This window comes from Acomys russatus, chromosome 31 (genome assembly GCF_903995435.1).
Source record: "Acomys russatus chromosome 31, mAcoRus1.1, whole genome shotgun sequence".
NCBI classification, from domain to species: domain Eukaryota; kingdom Metazoa; phylum Chordata; class Mammalia; order Rodentia; family Muridae; genus Acomys; species Acomys russatus.
Window position 1 is genome coordinate 26,932,453 of NC_067167.1, and position 21,322 is coordinate 26,953,774.

General features: G+C 43.3%; 1 protein-coding gene across 2 annotated transcripts in view; it reads right to left on the minus strand.

Moving 5' to 3' along the window:
• Tmtc2 (transmembrane O-mannosyltransferase targeting cadherins 2) overlaps positions 1–19,926 on the minus strand; it is a 383,935-nt gene extending 364,009 nt beyond the window's left edge. For both annotated transcript variants that reach the window (XM_051139933.1, XM_051139935.1), the window contains exon 1: positions 19,364–19,926. In XM_051139933.1, coding sequence (XP_050995890.1) covers positions 19,364–19,446 — 83 coding nt within the window. In that variant the 5' untranslated portion in view covers positions 19,447–19,926. The remainder of the gene's footprint in view (positions 1–19,363) is intronic.
• Positions 19,927–21,322: the final 1,396 nt, after the last annotated feature.

Here is a 21,322-nt window from a genome sequence, read left to right on the forward strand (position 1 = left end):
TGGTCTGTTTGTTTCAGATTTATTTAATCTTACTGAGTACCAGATCTTCAAATTTCACCATGGAATACAAGATCCTAGGTGACCTTGCTCATGTGAATCTACCAAGAGACCCCTTCTGTGCCCAGGATCATCCTCTCTGCCAGATGCATGCCTCGCTCTAGAAGAGCACCTTCAAAATAGTCTTCCTTTACTCTCATCCTTATTACGTTTATTCTTACTTCTTCAAGAACCAATTCAAGAGAATCCTGTCACACGTGACCTCTCCCTCAGGGTGGGGGTCAAGTGCTTTCTGACATGGGCTCAATATGAATCATAAGCATGGCCATTTTAGACTTGTACTGTGTTTTCTTCCCACCAGACATAGATTATGCTGTCACTACACCTTCCTCTGGGCCTGGGCCCCACACTTAACATGGTCTCTTGTTACAGGAATAAGGAGTGACATGAGTAGAAAACATCCCATCTGGCTGCTTTCTTGGGTACCAAGAGGGTTTTAGATCAGAATGATTTAAAACACAGAAATCAAAGGCCAATGCCTATTCGAGCTGATTTCTTGAATTACAATTAAACTTAAAAAAAAAAATCAAACCTCTCTCCAAAACATTGAATAGAATTATCATATTTTTACATTATCATCTGTGAAATCAAACTATTTAAAGTGATAAACACATCCTTTCTGCTCCATCAATTGCTAGTAACAAGAGCCTCATTTGGCCCTGGCACAAGTGCTCACACCACAGAAGGAAACCCTCATAGAGCAAATCAGTAAGTCTTCTGGTCATTGCTTATATACAGGTGGCTATCTTCTTATCATTTTAGTAGCACTCTTAATCTTGACTCATCTTTTTCTGATACCAGTATTGACAGAGGGTAGACATCTGTTGAGGAGTCCCAGTGAGCCAGCTACAATTAGTACAATTTCTGGGGTAAAAATCTTTAAGAACCATACATTTTCTTTAGGTCAAGGAAACCAATAATCTTTTACAAAAAAATAACAACAACAACAACAACAACAACAACAAAAATCATTGATTCATTTCCATTTACTAAAGATTTGGACAAACTACCATTGCAATAGCCATAGACTGTCTGCTCCCTCTCTCCCCAAAAAAATTACAATGATAGTCTAACAATTTCTACCAATTTCACTCTACTCTCAAAAAAAGTTTTGTAGCACTCTTACCTATTGCAAACCAGCGAGTTTAAACTCGCTATAAAGCTAAGGCTGGCCTTGAACTCCAGCGTCTACCTCCAGAAGACTAAGATGCTGGTGTTTGCCACCACATCCACTTTCTCTAACAAACTCCTTAAGAATACACACACAAATAACATAGAAGCATGAGCAATATCTTTCTCCAAATAGGTAACTTGCATGTAAAGTATTTATTCTGTTTTCACATATACTTTCAACCAACAGAAAAATAGAGACTGAAATGTAAATTTAAGGCTATGTTAAAATATTTTTAAGCTTTTAAATACTATCCAAAATTTACGGTGAGGAGCTGTTTGATATGACATTCAGTCTTGAGCTACTAATGGAGAAATAAACTTCCCTCCCTCACACATGAAATTAATTAATTCATTCTCAGAACTCAAATTCCAAGTAAACAAGGGCGAACAAACGGATGTTTATGGTGCTAACCTTTAAAACAATAATCCCGCATGGGATGGGATCTGGAAACCAGAAAGGGGTCCACGAGAGAGAAAAACAAGTCTTTAAGGGAGCAACGTGGAGATCTGAGAGATGGCTGAATAGCTAAGAGCAGTTCTTGTTCATACAAAGGATCCAAGTTTTGTCCTTAGCACCCACATAGAGGCTCATAACAATCTGTAACTCCAGGTCCAGGTATATGGCCCTCCAGGCACAGAGCACATGCAGGACACACATACATATGTGCAGGCAACCCTACACACACGCACACACAAAATAAAATTGAACATTTTTTTCTTAAAAAAGGAGGAAAGGGGTGGATGACAAGAGAAACATGAAATATGAATGGGGAATGAGTATAGGAGGACAAAGGAAGAGAAACAGGGAAGAGAACAAGACTAGAGGAAGATGAAGGCGGAACGGATCAGCAAAGTTAACATGTATAAAAACGCCATCAGGACACCTGTTATTTTATTTGAATTAAAATATATATAATATACTCATGGAGAGAAAATACACAGTATCATTTTCTACCGATGTTATCCGACAAGCCAGAATGTGCTCAAAATACATCAGATCTCTTTTATAACACAGCAAAGAGGTGACTCCACAAACAGCTGAATTCAGTCGGTTTCCACCCTAACAAAGAGTCTTGATGCTTATTTACTGTCTGGTTCCAATTCACAGTGGTATCAATCCAAACTCCTTATCTTCCATCACACTGCCTACCCTGAATCCCACACAGGAAAACTTTACCCCAATTTCACAGCCTGGTCCCTCCTCTGTTTCAAAAATGGCAAGCAGGGTATCCTGAGCAAAGATGGGGTCCACAAGCCAGCTACACTCCATTCTGGCAAAGTTCACTCGTGGGGATGCCATTTTTTTGACCTCCTCCTCACTGTAAATAACCATACTCTCCCATCCTACTCGACCCCTGGAGAAATACACCATCAGTCTTTGTTTAGTTCTCAAAATCAACTGTAGACACATGTTTACTAAGGTCTTGAATTGCTAGTTTGATGCATCAATTTAAACTAGTTCCACAGAATTGAAAGTCATTTTACAAACCGCTAAAGTTTTGCCTTAACAACTTAACAACAGTATGACTAAAATTTTAAAACCATCAGAATCTGGCTTATTAAAATACTAGGTAAGTTTTCACCTGAACATTCTTTCAGTGTTCCAAAGAACAGATGTGCGCTCGAGAGAACTAGGCTGCTGGCCAACAAGAACCCAAACTGCTCTCATTTCTAGAAGCTTGCCACTTGCTGTTACAATTTAGTTATCAACAAGAACAAAGCAAACATTCCAACTGAGAATAACGTAACACCCAAAATGTGAATGAGATTACACTGAAGCAAAGCATTCACTGTTGATGTGGACTGTGGTATGAAAGTGCCTCTTTAGAGTTAGTGAGACTGCTCAGTGGGTGGGGCACTTGCTGCCATGCCTAAAGGACTTGAATTCAACCCCTGGGAACTACATGGTGGAGAGAACCAACTCCCACAGGCTGTCCTCCGACTGCCACACACATACCATGAGCCATGTGTGCCCACAGACACACACACACACACACACATGCACACCACATAGAGAGCGAAAGAGAGAAAGAGCCACTGATGGAGAGACTGAGAAAGAGGAGGAAGGAGAGAGAAAGAAAGCAGCACACTCAGAGAGACTGAGAAGAGAGAGGAGGGGGGGTGGGAGAGGGAGAAGGAGAGAGAGGGAGAGACTGAGGAAGAGGTGAAAGGGAGGGCGCATACATACAAGTGCCACAGAAAGACTGAGAAAGAAGAGAAAGGAGATAGAGAAGAGAGAGAGCATCAACACAGAGACAGAGAGGAGAGAGAGCATCCCAGATAGCCTGAGAAAGAGAAGAAAGGAGAGCTGGAGCACGACACAGAGACTGAGAGGGGAGATGGGGGAGGGGCGAGAGGAGGACTGGATTCTGCTTCAGTCAGCCTACCAGAGATATCACTGCCTACCTTCCACAGAGGCGTGGCCTTGCTCAGGGCTATATACAAGGACAGTCCTACCTCATCCCTCCCTCTTACTCTTCCTCAGTCTCTCTCTCTCTCTCTCTCTCTCTCTCTCTCTCTCTCTCTCTCTCTCTCTCTCTCTCTCTCTCTCTGTCTCTCTGGGGCACCCCTCCCCCTTTCTTTCTCTCCCATGTTTACTTAATAAACCTCATATAATATAATATCTGGCATCTGGTACCTTGTATCTTATCATTGTATATTAAACATAAAAGGATAACTAATTAAAAATAAATTAAAGTGCTTTATTTAGTATTATATGTGTACAATAAGGCACACACCATATGTGTGCAATTTCAACTCAAAACATTAACCGTCCCAAGGCAATTACAAATAAATAAATAAATATTTGAGCTCAGACAAGTGAGCTCAAAGCCATTATGCCGATATGTGACTTATTTCAGGCTCACAAGGAAGCCAGAGTATGAAAGCCACACCCCAGATTTAAAGAGAAAGGCTACTCCGAGAAATCAGAGTCACATTGTCATTTCCAGCATTCCCAACAATCCTAAACTTGGAAGGGGTATCTTTTGTGGACCACATAAGTAGGAAGAGAAGAAAGCAAGAAGATATTTTAGCAAAAAGCTAAGCAAATGGGTTCAGGATGTGTTTTGATTGGGAGAGAGATAGGTCATTTCTTAGATGCAGAAACTATTTTCAGGTAAATTAATACAAGAGTTATATCAACGAGGGTGAAAACTAGCGAAAAGGAGTTTGAGACAAAGCTTCGTATTCCGTTCTGCTCACTGAAAGCCGAAGGGTGTAGAAAACTACCATTGGGGCAAAGGGGAACACTTTGTTTACCATCATTTCCAACAAAACTGAAAATAAGTCTGTATTTTCATTAATTGGGCAAACCGTACAGCACGGACCATAATCATTCCTGTAAGATGCTAAAGAAACATCAATTTTCCGTAACTTCTTACAGACCCTGTTACGTAACTGAAGAGGGAGCCAGTTAGTTGCACGCGTAAAGGGGTGCTAGTGTCTCTAACAGTGTAGTCTCTACATCACTTCCCCCAGTTTAAAAGCAAGATTACACTTCACGAGCTTAGATGGATGCCCTGAGGCTCAGGCACACAGTGGCGTCGCGGAGACCCTGAGTTTGGCTGCTAATAACCACTTCCAACAGACCACAACTGCCTATAACTCCTCCAGGAGTGTGCGTGCATCTGGCCTCTCCTCCATGGACACCTACACTCAAGTGCACATATTCACACACAAGTGATTAAAAACACATATCTTAAGAACATCTTTATAAAGGCAAATTTATGTTTTGTTGACTTTATCAATTACCATATGTCTACTGGAAACATGGAGTTAAATATCAATTAGAAATAAATTTGAGTCTGCAGTTTTCTTGCTGAGTAACACAGGCTGGCGTTGAGTTCCCAGTCTACATTTGGGCACCACAAGTAGCTACATAACGGTTCCAAAAAGAATCTCGAAATATTACACAGCTCATTCAGTTATTCTTATACAGTGCTTTTAAGCTATCAGTAATGTAATTAATGAGTAATTTTGATTGACAAATATCTCATAAGTAACTCAAGCCACGCTTTGTACAGCGCTCTTTTCATAATATGTCATTATATTTACCCAAGAACTCCATGTGGTAGATATTAATGTTAGTGTAAAGAATCAGTAGTTTTGTTACATAATTGAAATTACAGCTTTAAACAATGATAGTTCTGGGATCAGAACTTTAGATTTCCTGATCTGAAAGATCTTAAAGTCTTTACTCTTCTTTCCCAAGCTTTAGGAGCTCTGACACAGACATACGTCATGGATACTACACATATATTTCCTGGCTTGGCTATGATTCAGTGCCATACAGCACATGTGTTCAACACACTCACCCGAAATTCCCCACCAACTGAAGAACACAAACCCATCAGCACAGAAAATGTCACCTTACTTGACATACAAACCGTACAGCGTTTCTCCTCACCAGCCTACCAGAACTCCTGCAAACACACATGTACTCCGAAAGTGAAAGAGGTGTCAATCAAGGAGAAGCCCATTAGTTCCCCAGGGACAGCCATCCCTGCCAAGAAGAACTGAAATGTGAAAGAGTCTTTGTAGCTAAGGCACTATAACGAATCACTTTACCCTCCAGAGGCAAAGAACTCCACAGACTGGTCAGGCGTCTATTGAAAAATCATCTCTTGCTTCAGTAGAGACCAGAAACACTGGACAAGCCAGAGACAAGAAACAGAAGTTGCCAGAACTGCCGATGTGAGGATCCTGGGGACTTGGGCCTCAAGAGTGGGATTCAGGAGCGCAGGAAAGGGCGTGCCATTAAAGTTTGGACTGCCACAGTGCAACTATAGGATGCCAAGCACAAACCTCTGCCACTACAGGGAAAAGTCTTAGTGGTGTTCTCAGGGAGATGAGAACAAGATACACCACGGACCGTGATCAACTGAGTCATCCCACGGCCTGCTTCAGCACACTCTCCATCTAAGCACATAATGATGCAGTTTTTAAAAACCACACGGAACATCCCTCACACTGTTTCATTCGATCCCCCGTTGTAAGCGAACGGTTCTTATTTTCACTTCCTGGCCAATTAAAGTACTGACTTCACAAAAGCTAAGGGGCTCAAGTCCTTAAGTGGTAAAATGGTATTTGCAAGTCTACAGCTTTTTTTTTCCCCTTGATCCAATATTTGTTCCCAGTATTGTAAAATATTATATAACAACACGAAACGGGGGGTGGGGGGGGGGATCCAGCTCACTTTAGAATGGGTTCTTTTATACAATTCTGTTTGACCCACTCCAAAATCTTTTAACATGCCTGAAAGGTAAAGTGACCAGATTAAATATAATCATTTAAGCCCAAAGTCCCGATTCATTTTATTTCTATTTGCATGGTGAATAGTACACAAGGACCACACTGCAGAGCCCTGTCTGGATCCCAGATGGAAATTTTTTCAAACTTACTGTAGGTACCCGCACCCGGCATCATCACCTAATGCCTGAATATCACTAATGACAAACACAGTTCTACGCTTCATACTCTCATCTACCTACTTGTGCCTTCTGCTGCTGCATCAGCAAAGTCTATAAAGTGTCCATCCAGTGAATGCTACATTTTCTTCAAATGTATTCTGGCTCTAGAGACTCAGTTTGGGTACCAAGACCTCTTCAAGTCATGAGCTGAATGTAAGTGAGGGCAAAATCAACATTAACCCCCTGCGCCATCTCTTGCTTTATTTGCCTGTAAAACACCTTCATTTTGGAGAGGATGGTACTGAATGCTGTTAGTCTCCCACCAGCTCCACTGTATTTGACATCTCAGATTAACTCTTGAGAAGATTGTTGTCTGGTCAGCGTTACCTTTGCCCTCCTCCCCTGTCTGGATAGTACGAGCTGAGTTCTTCTTGACTTTTCTTGGCCATTCCAGAACTGACACCATCAGATCCCTTTCAGACATCGCAGTAGCCTGTGCATCAGGAAACGAGCCTCTTGACCACCCTGATGTCCAAACACATCTGTCTGAAAGTGAGAAAGGCCCTCGCCAGGTTTCTATGGAAACCTGTATCTACAGTTCTTAAGAAAGAAATGTTGCTTTTAGGATGAAAAAAAAACAAAAAACAAAAAACAAAAACAAACAAACAAAAAACACCATGATGCTAACTTACCAGATTATTACCAGCAAAGCTCTTTCTTGCCTCAAAACTCTACTTAGACTCCCTGACTTTACTGAGAAGCATTCAGGACCAGACCTATTCCATCAACACAACTCTGTGTACCTTTCAAAATTAGAATTTGATATCCGATTCTAGAGTTATGTTTCAAAGAAGTAGTCTGATAAGCGGATGGTGACAGATGTTTCAACGGAGATCATCTCCTACGCTTCACCAGGCTCTACCTTTTCACATTCCAAAGAGGAACCCAAACTCATACCATCAGATTAAAGATGTCTTGATTGAACAAACAAGCAGGAAGGAGGCAGAACAGTCTCATGCAGGAATTTAGGCAGATTTCCCAAACATCTTTAAAGATATTGACCTTACCTGTGTTAGCATTCTCCTTCAGTCCACCTACTTGTGATGTCATTGCTTACCTGCCACAGGGGCGTGGCCCTGCCCGGGTCCATATAAAAGGACAAACCATCCATATGTCCCTCTCTCTTACCCCTCTTCCTCTTCCTCTCTCTTCTCACTCTTCCTGTCTCTGTCTCTCTCTGGGGTACCCCTTCCTCATTTCCTTCTCCCCCCTGCCCCCTGCATGCTCATTTAATAAACTCCTCTACAACATAATATCTGCTGCCTGGCACCTTATTTTCTTATCATCTTATTTTCTTTGTATTAATCATAACAACCTGTAAACATATTTAAACAAGATTCCCCAGAGCGTGGTCTCAGAGCCTATAGTACCTGCTGTAGCTGAAACCAAAGAAATGCAGAGTCCTAGGTCCTCACCAGGCAGAACCCTCACTGTAAAAGCTCAAGGGGACTCCCAGGTGAACTGACCCTCAGGAAATGCTGATCTAGAAACATACAGCAAGTGCCCATCTCAGTGTCTCTGCAGGACAGGCACAGGGAAATCCGTCTAATTACAAGAAACTGAAGACCCTTGTTGACGTAGAAAAGGTTTTTTGTTTGTTTGTTTGTTTTGTTTTTTTAAGTGACTTGACTAGCTAACGACAATGGCTCATGCCTGTTATTTACAGCACTGGGGAGCTGGAAACAGGAGGATTTTAAGTTGTTACCTGATTGGGTTACATAGGAGACTGGATCTCCCAAACAACAACTACCACAGAGGCACCTGCCTCCATAAATACAGAGAAGCAAGCTTCAAAGGAGAACTGGGTCTAAAGCCTACTTACTGCCACAGGCATTTTCAGCATCATACTGCAAGTGCATTTAAAAGGAGCCACCAAAAGCTGGTTCATAGAAGGAGTTGGCATTGTTTTCATAGATGACACATAAGACATTGTTTTCTTTTTTTGTTTTTGTTTTGGTTTTGGTTTTGGTTTTTCGAGACAGGGTTTCTCTATGTAGCCTTGGCTGTCCTGGACTCGCTTTGTAGACCAGGCTGGCCTCGAACTCACAGCGACCCGCCTGCCTCTGCCTCCCGAGTGCTGGGATTAAAGGCGTGCGCCACCACGCCCGGCTTACACATAAGACATTGTCAAACAGCGACATAGCAACTGCAGCAGAAAACAAAATCCATAAAGACTATTACTTCAAAAGAAAGAACATTCTCAAGCATAGAAAAGTAAATTTTAGCACAGGGTGTCAAATCTCATATTCATGTACTTCCATTAAACACACACACACACCACGGGTAGACATACCCCTAAAAGAATGGGTTAAAATATATGTAAAACCTTATTGTGTTAATATAAATTCAGCAACAATTCAGTGCCATGGTTTTTCTTCCAATAGAGTAACAAGAGCCCCTTCCTATTTTAAATGCAGTTTACCAAATAAATCAAGGTATAGCAGATTTTCACGTCCACGATAAATAATCACCTCCGCCTGAAGGGCCTGTTTCTGCAAATAAAAATGTCTTTTTTCCTGATTAAACTTCTTCATCATTTGAGAACTTTTCTTCTGAAAATTAGTAGTTGAAAAATTTGCCACTAGAAGCCTGCTTTGTCAAAAAGAGTCCTCTTCAGAGGCTTTGGGAAAGCAGTTCTATAGGTAATTACCCAGGGGGGAGAAGGAGCAACCAGTGCCAAAAGGAACAGATATGCAAGGACATTTGGGCCCAGGAATTTTGCCTTCAAATATCTTTTGCAATCAAAAGCAGCAGCAGGCTCAGCATTTATTTGTGAAAGCCTGAAGACAGGAATACACACATAGCCAAAAAGCAGTTTACAGAACAATCAGAAATGTCCCAAAGGAGCCAATACACACTCTTGCAGCCACTGCCAGCACTACCTGTAGAAGCCCTTCTCCCAGATGGCTCTCTAATGACAATGACCTCCCAAGATGGAGAGAACCAGCCAGGCCTGTGAGAGGACCCTCCAGGACCACCTCCTAAGGTACCCCCTGCAGAGGGTACAATTTGCAAGGGCTGTCACTTCCTGAGGCACTGCCATCAGCAGGGCCTTGTTCCTTCAGCGGAGCCTTACTAGAAAGCCTTTAACTATTGACTACGTATTTAACTGGGGAGCCGCCACTGACAGCAGAAAAGGCCAAGTAGGCATGCTTTCATTGTGGAACAAATTTGAAATTAACAAAAGCAAGATGCTGACAGTACTCAACATCTCCTCCTCGTGTCTCTGCCTCTCTCCAGCACTACATTTATAATCGCGGTAACAGCATGCTTTATGACAAGGTCCTTTACGAGACATATATCATGATGGAGGAAAAACAAACTCAGGGCTGTGGTTTGTACCCCTTCGGCTTCTTTATAAAATGCTTAGGAGCAAACACAAAAAGAAAACATTTCTAGAGACACAGCTGTAAGTCTCCTTTGCCTTACTCATCTTTAAAGGGGATGAAAAATGTAAGAAATAAACTTGTGAAGTGCATTTAAAATTAATACCTAAAGAATTTCAAGTATGCAGGATTCTATGGGTTGCCATTTTTCCCACTGGATTTTTAAACAGTGCTGGAACAGGCTATTTGAAATACTACAGTCCCATCATTTAGCACTGTTCAAAATGTCAAGAGTCACATTGCGCCCCAGTGGCCACTCTTCAGCAAATAACATATCCTTTGAAGTTAAAATGCTCATAAATGACACCAAGAGAATCCCCACCCAGAGCGGTCAAACTTATCTTCTTCTAAAGAAATCGACCAGAAATTACCTCTGGAATTACAAATAGGAGAAAAGTACATTTACCAAGCCAACTCTGGAATTTTGGAGTTTCAAACCTTCATCGGTTCTTTACCCAAAGACCATACATGTAACATGTGTGTGTATGTGTGTGTGTGTGTGTGTGTGTGTGTAGTGCACACTGTTTATGAATAGGTGTGAACTGTGTATGCCATAGCATGCGTTTAGAAGTCACAAGACCACCTCTGGTCCTCTCTCTCCTGGCACTCCTTGCCTTCCCGCCTTGTTTGAAGCAGGCCTCTTTGCTGTCATGCCCATCACATGTGCTGGCCTTCAAATTGCCGAGGATTTTGCTGTTTCTGCCTCCCATCTCCTCAGAGAAGGGGTCTTCTTGAGGATTACACACACTCAGGTTATGGTATGGATCTGGTTTTTATGAAAGATTCAAATTTAGGTCCTCAGGCTTTGGTGCCGAGTGCTTTTATGCACTGAACCATCCCTCTCTCCAGCCCCCAAGAAAAATGTTTCCTAACTACATACAGCAAGACTGAACACTAGGCTGATTTTATTTTACTTTATTTTATTTTATTTTATTTATTTTTGTCAACTAGCCACAAGCTAAAATTGTGCGAGAAGAGAAAACCTCTGCTGAGAAAATGCCCCCAATCAGATTGGCCTGTAAATAAGTCTGTGGGAGGTGTTTCTTGATTAAAAATTGATGTGGGAGGGTCCAGCCCACTGTAGGTGCTGCCACCCATAGGCTGGTAGTCCTGGGTGCTGTAAGAAAGCACGTTAAGCAAGCCATCAAGAGTAAGCCAGTGGGCAGCATCCTTCCACAGCTGTGCCTAAGATCCTGCCTCCAGGTTCCTGCCTTGAGTTCCTGCCCTGACTTTTTTTTTTCAAAGATGGACTGTGACCCGGAAGTACAAGTCAAATAAATGCTTTCCTCTTCAAGTTGCTTTTGGTCAGAATGTTTTATCATAGCAAGAGCAAGGGAATTACGACAGGCACCTATATTGATTCTGGTTTTGTTTGTTTGTTTGTTTGTTTTGTTTTTAAATTTTAATGCTTCTAAACAATAATTGCAAATGTACCATATTAATTTCCACAGAAAGGGAGATTAGACATCAAAAGCAGAGATCTGAGAAAAATAACTGATCACGTCACCTAGCCCTGAGGTGCTAGTATACAGAGCTGTGTTTCATTCAGCAAACCGTTATTTCAGCCTCAACTGTGACAACGGTCTATTCCATGCCTCGTACTCTATCTCACACCCATACCACAAATTGGCCTAGCAGATAAATCCAGACAGAAAGGCCGATGGCAAATCATAGGCAGACAGCACTTCCTCTGCCAAGCACTGAGAGGCTCTGTCCTCACGCAAAGTGGTACCTACTCCACCACCAAAGAAGCAAGCAAGCATGCATATGATCAGATGTGATGCCACAATGAAATGGAAGCTAAAGCCAAAATTAGAAGTTTCAGTTCTCGTCCCTGTCCCACCCTAATTTTCTGGACATCTCATCTTTGAGGTAACAATTTCTAGCTGTGCAAATGAATTACATGTGTAAAATATCACATGACACATGACAGCAACTTAACTGTTGAATTTCACAAGTTGTCTCCCTGTACCTGTCTCATTCACACTACACCTGTAGAGCCAGGCTCCCTTGTTTCCCATTTATTTGTAAATATATAAAATGTCATAGTATCATAGTGGTAAATATAAAAAAGCAATCCTAAAATGTCTTTTTTAGAGGACTGGAGAGATGGCTCAGTGGTTAAGAGCATTGGCTGCTCTTCCAGAGGACCTGAGTTCAATTCCCGGCACCCACATGGCAATTCCAGCAGATATGACACCCTCATACAGATATGTATACAGACCAAACACCAATGCACATAAAATAAAAATATAAGAATAAACAAATCATTTAAATTTTTTTTCTTAAAAAAAAAAAAAAAAAAAGGCTAAAACGGTTTTTGTTTTGTTTTTGTTTTGTTTCAGACAGAATTTCTCTATAGCCTTGGCTGTTCTGGAACTCACTCTGTAGACCAGGCTTGCCTCACACTCAGAGAACTTCCTGCCTCTGCCTTCTGAGTGCTGGGATTAGCAGTGCACACCCCATGCCCCACCACCTGGCATGTATTTAAGCCTTTTATTCTAGAAACTTTGCGTACCACAGAAATACAAAAGTGACTAGAAAGGTCGCCAGGAGGAAATGTGATGAATATGAGCGCTACATACTTTTTATTACTTACGCTAATAGCCTGGAAAAGACATCCCCAAGTTTCCGAGGCAAAAGTCTTTTGGGCCAATGACCAGATGAGGCAATTCTGGTTAACATGAAGACTTCAATGCAACACCACATGTCTCATCACCAACACAGAGGATGTTAAAATTTTTTTTGCTGGGCACAGTAGTCAGTCAACAACTTTGAGGCCATCCTGGGCTACAAAGCAAGGCACTGCCTATTAATTAATTAACTAATTAACTAATGATAGTAAAAATTTGAAAAACATGGACATGGCATTAAATGTTTAGAAAGAAGTAAATCTGAGTTAATTCTACCTATTAAAGGGCGCCGTAGCAACATGTGAACAGTAGATGGAATCCCCAAATTCAAAGAACTTTTACCTGGTCCAGGGCTTGCCAGGAGGAGCAGCTGTGGTAGATGTTTCGTATGTATACCTCAAATAAAAGCAGCTGCTGTCTAGACATATCCATCACTACTGACTCACTGAATGTCACAGTCTATGCTTAAAAGCACATGCAAACCAAATCTTCAGAGGAGCCAGTCCAACACTGACCCTAAATATTATGTCTGTATCAGGTAAGCAATTTTGATGGTGTCATCCCCATCTTAATTGCTGGTTTGTTTGTTGGTTTATTATTGTTATAGCTAAACTGCTAAATAAGCACAACTGTTCATAGAGGAGAGGTCTTTACAGTCAGTTACCCACGTGGCCTTTTCTTCAAGGCTTCAACACTTTTGAGAATCCGTTAAAGTAAAGATCTAATGTTACTTATTAAAGTTACTTACCTTCAAAAAAAAAAAAAATCCCCAAAAGCTTTAAACATTAGTGATAATTCATGTAAAAATGTTAAGGTTATAGATACAGTTTTGTCAGCCAGAGATTTTTCAAAATGCCTTAGGGGTAAACTGTGTCCTGTCCTAATATTATGAGGGTGCCTGTTTTACAGACAATGCCCTCTTGGCCTATGAGCAACATACATTGGAAAAACAAGTGTGCTCCTAATGCAGCTTTAGTTTATCTGTTTCAGAATTACAGCAGCAGAGCGCTCGGTGTTACCACAAAGGCACATTACCTCTGAAAAACGAAGTGCAGATGAAACAACAGCTCTTGGTATCGACCATGTAAAATCGTAATTGTGTCTGTGTCGGCGTATGTGTGTGCACATTTACGTGTGTGTCTGAAAAAGACTAAGAGACAGATGGCTGGTAAGCAATGTCCCCTTCAGCATTTGTGTATGTCCTCTGAGTCCTCGTATTGGGGTCATATGCTGTGATAAACGCCATGTGACACGCTCAATGAAGGTGAAGGAAAGCAATCTATGCTGGCTTTACCTAGTTGTAACTTTAATTTGCCAGGAGGAAATGTACTTGCTCATAAGAACAGAATGAGCCATTTTCAAATAGATTTGACGGAACAACCAAAGCTTAGCAAGAAAATAAAACGTTATATAAAATAGTTCATAAACTATAAATTGTTTCCGATTGCATTTTATCAGGGTATTATAATTATACTGTGAAGGGAAATAAAACATAAAACAGTACTCGTGTGTTTGATTTCTGGTGATAATGACCTGATAAGAAAAACCATTGATTTACACGCACCAAGGGTTTCCCTTGTTTATTGTTTGTCATATGCATGTATTCCTTTATTTTAAGTCAACATACAAAATGATAGGTTTCATGGTGACACTTTCAATGCATATACCTGTACCATTCGCTCTGTTCTTAGATAGGCTCTCACTATGTAGCTCTGGCTTATGTGTACCTCACAGGTAGACTAGGCTGCCTCGGACCTCACAGAAACCTTCCTGCCTCTGCCTCTTGGGTTCTGGAAATAAAGGCGTTGCACCATCACACACATAATATCAGAGAATAAACACACTGGGATTTAAAACATAATCCGTGCGGACTGATCCGGAGGAAACCTACTGAAGTCATTCTTTAGGGAGAAGTTAAAGGTGTGATCAATCATCTCCCAGAGGACTCTTGTCACACCATATCAGAGACCACACTTACAATAACCTTACAAGTCAAACAGAAGGAACACCTGAACAGCAGCAGATGCGAAGGCAACCTGCTGGCAAACTGTTAGCCTGCCCTCTCCTAGCATTATGAAGATGCCTGTTTGAAAGATAACACACTTAGCCTATGGTAAACAGCTGCTCTGTGCTCACAAGTGTCTTGAACAATTGCTTTTAGTACATTGAAAAGCAACAGATCTTTCCCCTCATTTGAAAACTGTCAATATCAAAATCATCACAAACAAAAACCTCACCAGTGTTTTTACATTTATAGTCATATGAAAAGCAGAACAAGGGATATGCTAGAGCTCTGGCTAGATGACGGCCAGATACAGTCACACACAGGACTGTGATCTCCAGCACTCAGGAGGCTGAGTCAGGATCGGAAGGGCAAGGCTAGCCTGGGCTAATACAAAATAAGACTGTGAGGGTAAGACCCAAGAGGGTAGGAGCAGAAGAAAGGAGAGACTGTATCTCAAAATGCTCAAGAAAATAACTAAGAGACAGATAAGTAATGTTAAGGGTCATTCGGAGTAGCAAATTGTGGGGCAGCAGCAACGTCTGGGCAAATAAAGCACTAGGCACACAAGCACAAGGTCCAGAGGGCATACCTCCAGAGCACATGTGAAAACCAAAGTGGTGTGGCCATGCTTGTATTACCACTGGAGAAGAAAAGACGGGAGATTCCACACGGCAAGCTAGCTACTGGACCTGGTGAGATGCAGTTACCTCCAGGTTCAGTGAGAGACCCTGCTTCAAAATTATAGTGTAGAGAAAGAGGAGGAAGGATACCAAGATATCTGACATCGCTTCAGGTCTTCACATGAATGCCCAACACACACACACACACACACACACACACACACACACACACACATACACACACACAAACACACACACGCACGCACAGAGAGAGACAGACAGACAGACAGACAGAGGGACAGGGAGAATGCAAAACAAGCATCAGGGACATAAATCTGCCAAATAGTGACACATAAATGTTCCAATATCAAAATCTCAAGGTGCTGTGCTTTTTTTTTCCCCAAAGCAATGAATTATTTTACTCTAATGAAAATTAAAAAGATGCAATATTTTCTGACTCATCTGTCTGTCTGTCTGTCATAAAAGGGTATGTCACCCACTAAATGATATGTGCACAATCAAATCAGACTCCAAAACATTTACACTTTGCCTCTGCACTGAGTGGGCGCCTATCAGTGTGACCTCTGAAAGAAACCTGTGGCAATATTTTATAAAGCAGACAGTGTGTAATGAGGCAAGGTCAGCCTCCACAAGTGCAGAAGAGAGCAAAAAGCTTGGGGGTCACGAAAGGTGTTTGTTTATTTGTGTTTTGCACTCTCATTAACATCATACTTTCTCCAGAAAATGAAGAGGATCCTAAAATTTGGCAAGTGTTTCACATTCCTACCACAACTTGACATCAAACATAGTCATTACATTATACTAAAGGTGAGAGGGCGAGAATAAAGCTGAAAGCAGGTATGTTTTCTCATCAGATACCGTGAATTCTGCCCTTGCACTGCTTACTTCAAGACACCATAGACATATTCCTTAAATTTAGTACTGAAACGCTTGCAAGACATTAAGTTTTTACCATAGGGAATTGATTGTTTTGCTTTAAGAAAGCTTCACGTTATCACTTAACTTCCTATCAGCTATATAAGACATAATAAAAAGTAATTATATATGTATATTATATATTAGTTGATAAGTAAACTGATCATAACTCTGAGAAGTACTACAGCAATAAGAAATGCAGATTCTTTAGGCTACAATGCAAGGTCCTAACTTAGTTAAGCAAGTCATATGTAAGTGAGTGTGTGTGTGTGTGTGTGTGTGTGTGTGTGTGTGTCTACTTCCAGTGGTCTCAGTTCCAGAGCTGTAGTTCACAGAAGTTCCTGGGGGGGTCATCACAATGCACATACGTAATTTACACAATGTTTTGTTTTTTGTTTTGGTTTTGGTTTTGGTTTTGGTTTTTTGAGACAGGGTTTCTCTGTGTAGCCTTGGCCATCCTGTACTCACTTAGTAGACCAGGCTGGCCTCGAACTCACAGTGATCCGCCTGCCTCTGCCTCCCGAGTGCTGGGATTAAAGGCGTGAGCCACCACGCCCGGCTACACAATGTTTTAAACGCGAATCTTTGCAACCTGAAATGGAGTAGTGGAAATGAACGTATTTCCCTTATCCTGCAGTTTCCACTTCACTCCCCCTGTTCGGTTCCCTCTTCACACACGAGTGAGGTACAGTACTTACATAGAGAGTATATTTGCAAAGCCATACTGTACAGTGCACCTCGGTGACAAATCATGTTTCCATGCTGTGCACATGTTAAGTAAGTCCAGTTCTGCATAAATATGCACTTTATGGTTTCTATGAAACACTGGAATGAAGTTTGCCATCCTTAGGATTTCACACTTATAACCGTTATGTGGCTGCATTGGAAGGTTTTGCGAGAAATCAACAGAGGATACTTTGTAAAGTGCAGTGAAGCATAATTCATACTTTAGGCCCTCAACATTCTATAAACACATGGCTAGATGTCATATTGGACCTGCTATCAATGACATGGGAAAACGATCACATGAAATTCACCTATAGAGACAGGAAAATAGAAGAGAGGGATTGTAACTCTCAGTGTGACCTGGAGCCGGGGCGGGAACTCAGAGCAAACTCCAGCCATCAAGGACAACTCACTTATCATCACAGCCACAGCTATCTCCCAGACTCACAGAGTCCAAACACTTCAGGGTAAGCACAGGCCTTTCAGAAAGATGTGCATGCTTGTCTAAATAAGTTTTAGTCTCCGCTTTTAAAAAGAGGGTGGCCTCTTTTTGTATATTCTCTTTTAAAAGCTGGACAGCAGTTTTGAATAGTATTCAAGAGGAGTACTGGTTTATCATGATGTCCAATAATAATATTTTGGTATTTCCTTCTTTCATAAGCTCTATATTCTTGGTTTCAATGCTTCCTCTTCCAGATCACCCCCAAAAGAGCCAGCCACTGCCCTGACTCATCCCTGAACTCATTTTAGTGAAAAGTGATTAATTTTAAGGAACAAAGCTTTCTCCACCAGCACTCTTAAAATAGCAGGTGCATCATCACTGAAATCTGGAGGGGAAAAAAAAGCAAGCAGCACAGCTTACCTCACTCTTAGACCATTTCTTAGAGCAACCGAGGTCGCTGCTGAAGTCAGCACACTGTTTAAAAGTTGAGTAAAAGTTTGTCTGCCAGAGAGTTATCTGCTGGCCTCGGACAGGCACAGTACAAAGCACATCAGGGGTATGGGAGACAGTTTTTCAAGCATTATCAGAAAATTTCATAGCAGGCATCAGGGTGTGGACCAAGATACCCTGATTTAAGACACAAAACCACAACACTCTTAGCAGGAGAGTGGACCCATCAGAGAATACAGAATATGGCTGATTTGCAAAGAGTGTATCCTTGCCTTCCTTACTGTTGCCAACCACTTTGCTCAAATTCACTCCTGCCTCACCCTAACCCTGGGGACCCATTCACTCCCCTAAGCCCAGAGAGGCTGCTGAAAGGCTGTCAGAGTAAATCTGTGTTCACTTTTTGGATGGTTTAATTTCAATGGAGCATGAGACACCCCAGGACGGTTAATAAGTTTAGCCAGGCATGCTGTTCTCCCTAATATATTTTAATTATGCATCTGTTTTAATTGCACTCAGATTAAGTCACCGGAAAGGCACCAATTGTTATTTTCCCTAATGGCTATTGGAGCTTTTCATCAGTTTCTAAACACTAACAACGTTTTAAAAATAGGTAGAGTCACTAGCACAAGGATGATAGTTTCCAGGAATCAATGCAGCTTCTTTGACAACACAATCCGGGTCTCATTAGCCACCTAAACTAACCCAAATACAGAAGACAACTTCAGTCTTCAGGGGCGTCTTCTCCCCAATTAGCACTACTGAATCGCTAATGTAAAACTGCCAAACCGAACTGAAAGCCCTTTTTTTTTTTTTTAAATAAATAAATAAATAAAGGACTGCCCCATGATGAGTGAGTGAGGCTGGGGGAGCGGGAGAGATAGCCAGAAGTATGGTGTTGGCTCAAAGTTTACTACTGTACACGTCAAAGAGAAAGTTGAGGCAGAGTATGCACGCTCTTTCCACTATTTTGGCAACTGTCAAACCTGCGTTTAACTTCGGGAAACCAGTGTCCCATCAATAAAAGGAAACGACACGGGGAAGATCAACTAAGGGGTGGGGAGTTGCTTCCTTCCAACCCACACGTAAAATCGCTTAATATGCTTTTTTTGCAGCAAGGTACACCTAGGATTGTTTTGGGGTTTTGTTTAATGTAAGTTCATTAAACAGTTTTCCAAATTGCCTGGATTTCCGCTAAGAAACTTAAGTGTCTGCCAACCCGCATGAAGCAAGCAAGAACCTGCTGCAAAGTAGAAGCGGAAACTCGCTTGGCCCGCCCAGCGCGCCGGCGTCCCGGCTGTTTGGTTTAAGCGTTACGCTTTCCGCGTCGCCTAGACCTTCAGGTGCAGATACCTGTCCCCACAAGACGCGCTTCAGCCCGACAACGGGCAGTCCCAGAGCCACCGAGGAACCCCCACCCCACCCCCTTCGCGCCGCAGCCATTGCCCGTTTCTCTCACCCACTTACCTGTCATCATAGCAGAAATCCGCACTCAGCGTGTTGAGATACAAGGCGAGCCCCAGAGCGCTGCTCACCAACTCTGCAATCATCTCTCCACCGCCTTCCCTCCGGCTTGGCTCCCAGCGCGAGCGCAGCAGCGGCGGCAACAAAAAACAGAAGCATCAATCCCCACCTTCCGCCGCCTTCTCCTCCTGGCTGCACTTTTCCCCGGCTTCCCCGCCCGCCTCCTCGCCCTCCCTCTGCTCCTTCTTCCGAACCCCGGCTCCTCTCCGCCGCCTTCTCCAAGCGCCGGGTTCCGCTGCTCCTGCGTGCTCCCGGGGTTGCGGGCTCACACCGCGTTCCCCATGTCCGACACCGGCTACGGGCAAGAGGCAATCCTGCTTCACGCCCCCCGGCGGAGAATCGGAGCTAGTCCTTTCCCGCGGCTCGCGGTCCCCACCCTAACCCATGGCACTTCGGGACGCCCTAGGTAAAAGGTCTGAGGAGGTAGAAGAGTACGAGATAAGGGTGGCGAAGGGGCCGGACCGAAACGAGATCAGGGACCAGCCGGAGGAAAAGAGAGAGAGAGACAGAGAAAGGGGCGGGTGGGAGGGACAAGGCAAACCGCCTCCCCTCGCAGTCTCCGTGCGCACGACTCCGGGGTCGTTAGCACCAACTCGGCCGCCACGGCGGCTATAGCACATTCACTCTTTATTGGTTCCCTCCTGGCCCCCTCTCCAGTGAAGTGAGAAGCGGCGACTGGGGACTCCAAAAGCTCCCGCGTGGGGTTCTCGCCGCGGCCCCACGCGCCTGCGTGGCCAGCCCTCCATCCTAAACTAGCCCGGCCCCTTTCTCCACCCAGATCCTCCTCGCAAGCTCCTCCTCGTCTTACCCCCACAGGCTGGAGGCCCCGCCCACTCACCCAGCTGCTCCAGCCTCCCCCTCCAGCCTAACTCCCGTCTTCCTCTTCTTTCACCTTCGTTTTTGACTCTGGAAAGCACCCCAGGACAAGAATGACTTTTGGAAGACTGCCCAAAACGATAGCTAGAGTGTATTCTAGACGGAGGAGAAAGGCGACAGGAGGAGTCAATGGCTTGCCCAGTGGTGCCTGGAGGCGCCTTGCACCCTCTATATCGCAAGCCAAGCGTTTGGTGCCAAGAGCTGTCAGGCAAAGGTCTGGTCCACTGGAGAGACTTCTGCGGACATGGAGAGGTAAAAACAGGTTTGGCGAGCGCTGGCAGTCTCGGTTGCCACTAGTGATCTATTGCCCGCGTGCACGTTGCGTGAGTTGAATTGGGATGGGAGGGCCCGTGGAAGAGCTGGGCGGGGGGGGGGGGCGTTTAGAAAGAAAGAGTTCGACTCTGGGGCCACGCCGCCACCGTCGACATTAATGTCAATGGAAAGGCGTGCGTCCCGCAGTTGAGATTATGAAAGGGAATCCAGAAAATGAAAGAGGAGAAGCTAGAAGATCAGAAAGACGCATGTGCCCCTCTGAGATCGCGTGGAGTGGGGTGTCCTTTGTGGGTCAGGACTGTCAGGCTGATGCTGAGAACACAGAAGAGACCACGCTAGTACAGCCCTCTACAGCACCATCCTTAAACCCAGCAAAGTGGAAAGCTAATGCCCTTTCCTTTCCGCCCGGATGCAAAGCTGGATGGAAGGCATCCAACATGATGAAATACGGTGTAGGAGAATAGTCTGGGCAGAAGGAGCTCCTGGCTACTAAAGTTGCAAGACCAAAGAGGTACAAGGGCTGTCTGCCACACCCCCTTCCTGCCTGATCCCCTTTTCTGACTGGCTCACTTGGACCACGATGAACACTACTGCAGCGCCCCCTGCTGTGGGGAAGCTACAGGGCATGGAAAACAAGTCCTTGCGGGGCTGACTTGTCGCCACTGGAAGAGCAGCACCTAACCAGAAAGCTTTTCAAAGACACTAAGGAAAACGGATTTCCTGGGAAGGTGGCAACGACCAGAAAAGTTTGAG